The sequence below is a fragment of the Tachysurus vachellii genome, chromosome 2, assembly GCF_030014155.1.
Source record: "Tachysurus vachellii isolate PV-2020 chromosome 2, HZAU_Pvac_v1, whole genome shotgun sequence".
Taxonomy (NCBI): Eukaryota; Metazoa; Chordata; class Actinopteri; order Siluriformes; family Bagridae; genus Tachysurus; species Tachysurus vachellii.
Window position 1 is genome coordinate 21,752,236 of NC_083461.1, and position 7,158 is coordinate 21,759,393.

The 7,158-nt window shown below is 44.1% G+C and overlaps 1 protein-coding gene across 2 annotated transcripts in view; it reads right to left on the reverse strand.

Moving 5' to 3' along the window:
* Positions 1-7,037, reverse strand: part of mms19 (MMS19 homolog, cytosolic iron-sulfur assembly component) — a 19,929-nt gene extending 12,892 nt beyond the window's left edge. For both annotated transcript variants that reach the window (XM_060863816.1, XM_060863815.1), the window contains exons 1-11: positions 6,835-7,037; positions 6,106-6,154; positions 4,649-4,749; positions 4,132-4,217; positions 3,581-3,655; positions 2,828-2,897; positions 2,371-2,499; positions 1,226-1,287; positions 924-1,010; positions 293-367; positions 111-188 (exon numbers count right to left, since the gene is read on the reverse strand). In XM_060863816.1, coding sequence (XP_060719799.1) covers positions 111-188; positions 293-367; positions 924-1,010; positions 1,226-1,287; positions 2,371-2,499; positions 2,828-2,897; positions 3,581-3,655; positions 4,132-4,217; positions 4,649-4,749; positions 6,106-6,154; positions 6,835-6,925 — 903 coding nt within the window. In that variant the 5' untranslated portion in view covers positions 6,926-7,037. The remainder of the gene's footprint in view (positions 1-110; positions 189-292; positions 368-923; positions 1,011-1,225; positions 1,288-2,370; positions 2,500-2,827; positions 2,898-3,580; positions 3,656-4,131; positions 4,218-4,648; positions 4,750-6,105; positions 6,155-6,834) is intronic.
* Positions 7,038-7,158: the final 121 nt, after the last annotated feature.

Sequence of the window (7,158 nt, forward strand, 5' to 3'; positions counted from 1 at the left end):
ACAGCTAAAAACTATTTGTTTGCTCACAACCAAGATTTTTAATTTGCATACTAACAGATAATCATCATACAGAGTAAAAACAAAAGACCCGATGTGCTATACGTCGTCACCTCTCTGCGTATGGAGGACCAGAGGCCTGGGAGGAACTCGGCCAGCTCTTTGTGTCCGTAAACAGGTGCACAAGCAGCCTAGGGCAAAAAGGAGCTAGTTATTATTTACCTTCCTGTTTGCATTTAAATCAAACCAAAACAACCTCTCTGGTTCTTCCACTCATGTTAGAACTGGGTCTTACCAGCGTCTGCAGGGAGTCCACCTTAGAGTTCTGGAGGTCAGAGTCAAGCTTCTCGATCAGTAACGGCAGCAGAAACTGTCGGTGTGAAGAATGCAAATTCATTACATAAAGTAACAACGGTGCACTTTGAATGCATTTGAATAGGAAACTGAGGAGTTGCAGGTGTGATGGAAATGTAAAGCATGAGTGCTACTTCCTCTTAGTCATACCTGAACCCAGCAAAGTAGCACTGGATAAGATTTACCATTCATCTGTGCTGCCTACGTTTTAACTACATGTACAGCATCATAGTGGTGTGTTGTGTAATACAGATAGAGACAGAGAGCGAGAAAGCAAGACAGGCAGAGAGAGAGCGAGAGAGGGAGAGAGACAGAGAGAGAGAGAGGAAGACAGATACAGAGAGACCAAGACAGACAGACACAGAGAGAGAGAGAGAGAGAGAGAGAGAGAGAGAGAGAGAGAGACAAAGAGACTGACAGAGAAAGACAGACAGAGTGTATATATAAAAATATATGAATTCTATGTGTTAATCTTTTTTCTCCTGTGATCTTGGAAATCTTTTACTTCCTTCAGATGGGCTAGTGAATAAATTGATCTCTCTCTGTTTGTGATCAGACATTTTGTGACTAACCTCTGCGAATCGTGGTGTTCCTGTAAGAACGCCCCGTAGAGCCAGGATGAGGTCCTCCTGCGTGATGTTGTGCGGGTCGTTGGGCGGCTGATTGGAACGTGAAGAGACTCGTAATTAACTCACATACAATCAGAAATGTCTTTTTTTTTTTTTAATTCTTCTTTCTTTTTTTACACTCAATTTTCAAGGAGAACAATAACACCTCGAGTCATTAGTGACTGCAGGTTAACAGAGCTTAACAGAACTCTATTTATTAACTTATTTGTTACTGGGCTTGAGAGTGAAGCTGGAACTCTACATACAGGCGTGAAGTCTATCGGGAAGTAGCAGGATGTGACTTCAAACAGCTCCTCTGTAAACTGATCTAAAGAAAAAAGGAAAAAAGAATGAGTCAGAGAGAGAGAGAGAGAGAGAGAGAGAGAGAGAGAGAGAGAGCGAGCGACACAGACACAGCGAGAGAGAGAGAGCGCGAGCGACACAGACACAGCGAGGGAGAGAGAGCGCGAGCGACACAGACACAGCGAGGGAGAGAGAGCGCGAGCGACACAGACACAGCGAGGGAGAGAGAGCGCGAGCGACACAGACACAGCGAGGGAGAGAGAGCGCGAGCGACACAGACACAGCGAGGGAGAGACAGCGCGAGCGACACAGACACAGCGAGGGAGAGAGAGCGCGAGCGACACAGACACAGCGAGGGAGAGACAGCGCGAGCGACACAAACACAGGGAGAGAGAGCGCGAGCGACAGACACAGAGACGGTGCGAGAGAGCGAGCGACAGACACAGAGACGGTGCGAGAGAGCGAGCGACAGACACAGAGACGGTGCGAGAGAGCGAGCGACAGACACAGAGACGGTGCGAGAGAGCGAGCGACAGACACAGAGACGGTGCGAGAGAGCGAGCGACAGACACAGAGACGGTGCGAGAGAGCGAGCGACAGACACAGAGACGGTGCGAGAGAGCGAGCGACAGACACAGAGACGGTGCGAGAGAGCGAGCGACAGACACAGAGACGGTGCGAGAGAGCGAGCGACAGACACAGAGACGGTGCGAGAGAGCGAGCGACAGACACAGAGACGGTGCGAGAGAGCGAGCGACAGACACAGAGACGGTGCGAGAGAGCGAGCGACAGACACAGAGACGGTGCGAGAGAGCGAGCGACAGACACAGAGACGGTGCGAGAGAGCGAGCGACAGACACAGAGACGGTGCGAGAGAGCGAGCGACAGACACAGAGACGGTGCGAGAGAGCGAGCGACAGACACAGACACGGAGCGAGAGAGCGAGCGACAGACACAGACACGGAGCGAGAGAGCGAGCGACAGACACAGACACGGAGCGAGCGACAGAGAATTCCTTCGGCTTTATCTGTTGAGCTTCTAGACTAATTTGACTTCTAGGCGATTTGACTATGCATGATTGAGTGTGTGTGTCCGATGCTGTACTCACTGAGGTCATAACCTCTGTAGATGATGTTTCTGGCTATCTGGAAGGCCAGCAGCAGGTTGCGAGGGTCACGTTCTCCATCGACAGCCTGCACAAATCCAAACACAAAGTCTGGACCCAAACCTTTCAGCTCTGCAGAATGAGGACAAAAGTCATGGACAAAAAAATGACAACGGAACTCATGAGCCAAAGCAATATTTGTGAAGATGATCCAGATAAATCTCATCATTTATAGTTACACATGTTCAACCCTTCGATTTAGTTCTGTATAGAACAAAAGTCTGAACAAGTCTGGTTACATAGAACCTGGAATCCACAGTTAGTCCCTTAATAAGGCAAAAACAAACGCAACCCTTTCTGACCAATCAGATTTGAGCTTTCCTCAGCACTGTGATATTAGACAAAGTGATATTAGCCAAGAGTGTTGTGTTGCATAGTTCACTGTGGTGAGCCTCTTTACCTTCCTCTCTCGAGTCCATGAGGCTGATGAGGATGTTGTAGACACACGAGCGTTCTGTCAGCATCAGGGACTGTTCACATGAACCCCAGAAAGAGTTAGTAAACAGGGCTGCTCTTGCTCTTCATCACATGTGTATTTGGTGATTTATAAGATTGTGTTGTGTTTCAACTCTGAAGGGCTTTTCACACCTGAACAGATCCCGGTTTTTATCTTGTTTCAGGTTATATTTTAACCAGGGTGAACTAGCAAGAAATCCATTTATTTCTTATTTGCGTATTTGTGCCATCGATAATCCCGATTGCACAAATACAGGATTATCTCGTGCTTTAGCATCGACGTGGGAAATAAAATGTCGCTGTGAAAATCCTCCTTGGCTGTTTTAAGACTTTTAAGAAAAACTAAATTCTTTATTTTGATTATAACTAAAAAAATAATCTGTCTCCATTTTTTCCCTTTGGAGGCTGCAGCGACTGACTGTTTACTGGTTCTGTGCTTGCATAAGGTTTCTGATTGGGTGTCTGTTGCTATGTGTCTAGCTGTAAAACTGGGATTAATGCTGTTAAAGCAGGGTTTCAGAGCAGGGTGTGATAACCCTGGGTAAAATGTGGTGCTTCTAAATTACAAGTGTAAACCGTTCGTCTACCTGGCGGTTAAAATCGGGGTTTTGAACAACAAAAACCCCAGGGGTTAAGTGAGGTGTGAAAAGCCTTGAAGAGAATCTGATCAATGTGTGTTTTCTGTGAAATAATTCACCTGGACATTGACATCCTGGAAGAGGGCTTTCAGAATAGAAACCGCTGCACCAGGAGGCAGCACTGTGCACTTGGCCTAGAAGACGGAGATCGTTTACAATAAAGCCAATCACAATCCAAGCACAATGAGAAGCAGCCACTCAAGGACCTAAACGTAACCTTGTGACCATCCTGACACTTGTGCTTCCTGTCACAAAATCATTACACTTCTAACTCAAATCAATAGACAAATCAATATTAAAGAATCAAATTTAAATTCATCAATTATTTAATATAAACAGATTCCTGCTGGTGCCAGAGACAGGTGGGATGGTGTGTGTTCATGTGTGTGTGTGTGGGGACTAGTTATTGAACTAAACATACTAACCTGCATTTGCTCATTAAATTGATTCGTCCAAGTGATTCAACTTGTGAATCAATATGGTTTTGTTTAGAGGAGTCAATATTGAAGAATCAAATTTAAATCCATCAATTATTTAATATAAACAGATTCCCGCTGGTGCCAGAGACAGGTGGGATGGTGTGTGTGAGAGTGTGTGTGCTTGGGCTTACCAGAGCGGTGAGTCCACGGAGGACGTGTGGAGTGACGGCATAGTGATCCTTTAGCCTGTTCTCATAAAACACCACCAGGACCTTCACTGCAGAGAGGGAGAAAAGGGGGAGGAAAAAAAAGGCTTCAAGAAATCAGCTCCTTCTCTAGACAATAATCTCACATAGCCCATATATTGTACATGTGATTGTTGTGACTTGATTTTTCCACAGAAGCAACCTAGTGTTTTTTAACCTAGAGAAAACTACTCGAATTGGTGAAACTGCGGGCAGAGGATTAGTCTTTTATGCTCCTACTAGTGAACGACTTTCTATGAGAGCAGATGCACATGAAGCTTGTGTTGAAAGTGATGTGATGAAAGTGTTACGTGACAAATCTCGTCAAGTCAAGAAGCTTTTATTGTGGAATATCTGATCATGGTGAATATTTTCAGGCTCTTTGCAGAATTTCAACCTGTACTGTATGAGAAGGACGGTGTGTGTGTGTGTGTGTGTGTGTGTGTGTGAGACAAAGGCTTACCTTCGCTCTCTGAAAGGCCGCTGTAGCATTCCTGCAGGACTTGCGATAGGAGCTGCACCCCTCGGCCACGAGTATGAGTCTGAGAGCTTGTTAAACTCGACCTGAGCAGCAATAAAACAGCCTTTCAAGAAAATGTCACGTCTTCGGTGTATTGAGCCAGATTGGCCACATGGTTACTGTTGTGTAGATTAGTCTGAAGCTGCACCAGAGTTCTGTACACAGCAGGCAGTCCTGTAAAGGCTGGTTTATTGCTTGTTGCACTCTGAGCTTTTTTTATTCCACTTGCACTTCCTGTAGTCATGTTTTGCCTCCACTACTCTACATATTCTGTTGCACTATGCACTTTAACCTAATGCACTTTGGAGATAAAACCCTCAACACAAGGTTTTATCCGACCTTTATACACTTGAAGGTAGAGTACACAGTGTGTAGTAATCAATTAATTTGGGATGCAGCTACTAGAAATGTTTAAACCACCATCACCAATCGTGTTCAAATGTAATCATCACACAGCAATGTAGTGATTCTGAAGAACTGAAAATAAAGATCATCTGTTTCTGTGGGATTTTCTACTTGATTTCACGCAACTGCTGAAACCATGGTCCTCAAAAGAGCTTAAAACATGGTATCTCACTTGTTGAAAGATATCGATCAGGACAGGACTATTCAAGAATTTCCAAAGCATTAGTTAGTTCTATGGAACACTATTGTCATCAACATGGACAGCACAGGGACCTCACCATGAACAGGATGTCCCTCCAAAACAGACAAGAGGACAAGCAGAATGCTGATCAGGGAGGCTGCAACATTAAAAGAAGCTGTAAAAGCATCTGGCAGATACTGTTTACACAACAATCTCTCGTATTCATCACTGAAGACTGAAACACTGTGCACTGGAGCTGGGACTGGGACTCTGGTCAAGACAGTGGAAGACACAGATCCCAATCCATCAAGGATATCAAACGATTTTCAACAACCCAGTAGAAAGTCCAGATCTAAATCATATTGAAAACCTGGGGAATGACTGGAAATGGACTGAGCACTGATCATCACCTCACAATCGGACAGATCTGAAGCATTTTGTTGCTAATCAAACCGTTCGTGATGTTGCTTAGCAAACAATGACTGACTTCTGTACCACAAGCAAATGGCGCTTTAATAAAACTCATTAATAGGTGTACACACTTATGCATTCTTTATTCCGTTTTCACTTGGATTTTATTGGTCGCTTTGTTACATAAAGGGGGAAAAAATTATTTAGCTCCGTCCCTTTTTTTTTAACCGCACAAAAACCTGCACTTGTTACCAGGGTGTGAAAGACTTTTTATATACGGTGTTTATAAAAACCTGCAGAACTTTATTTCTTTAAGAATGGGTTAATTCGGTCTAATTTGTGCCACGTAAACCCGGCTTATGTCGAATCCACACGATGTTGCTGCTTAGGTGTAATACATTACCCAAGTGCCTCAACCAGCTGAAGTATGGAGAAATGTCCAGTCTTGACACCTGTGAAACAGATGAAAATGAAGTTTAGGCAAATAAACAGAATCTGCTTCCTAAAGTGTAGTACAAAGGCATCTGGATAAATTTTGGAGCTCTTGTCCTGGATAACCTTTGTACAGTATATTAGATCGTATCTCTCTTCTCTCCCTTTACCCATAAACTCATTTAGAATGTGTACAATTCGGCCCAATGTGCATGTGCATTACAAGCCTGCTAATCACCTAGCACACGTAAACAAACAGCAGGCTTGCACATGTCAACGTTAGCTTTATTACAATGGTCGATTTTGGATCAGTTTCACCGTGTAGTGAATATCGTCCTAGGCTTTTCTCGGAGAAAGCCGTTTCTAGTTCTACAGCACACAGGATGTGGTGAAGCAGCTAGTAACATTCTAGTCACGCTACAGACTTCGCTTTATTCCCTTACCCGTATTCATACAATCGCACCTCCTCTTCTCTGATTGGCAGGTTGTTCACTTAAAGCACGAGCTGACCAATTACATCTCGATTATTGAATTATTTGCCAATCATAGCGCAGGGGGCGGGATTAGTCGGAATGTGGGTGCGATAAAAAGTTCGCTTTGTAGCAAGTTACACTAAGACTGTACACACATAATTAAAAGCACTTGTGGAATTACTATTCGTTCACAACAGCAATATTCGTATAATAAACCTATTAAATACCTCTCGAGACATTTGCAGCTGAACTGTCAACTTGTCCCGATACAAATTCCTCCACCAACCCTAACAGTTCTTCTGTACCGTCGGCAGCCATCGCGACGAGCTTCAAACATCCCCTGACGCATGCGCAGACGCGCAAAGTAAACAGTCTGATAATTAATACAATTATAGCAACAAAAAACACTGCGCTTGTTCGTGCTATTTTACAAACAAAGATAAAATGTGTTTAAATAATTAAAAAAAAAATAATACCAAGTGAAAGATGCACTTAGCGTTTGTCCAATCACTGAAGAATTAGGTGTGACGTAGGAATCGAATGGGAATACA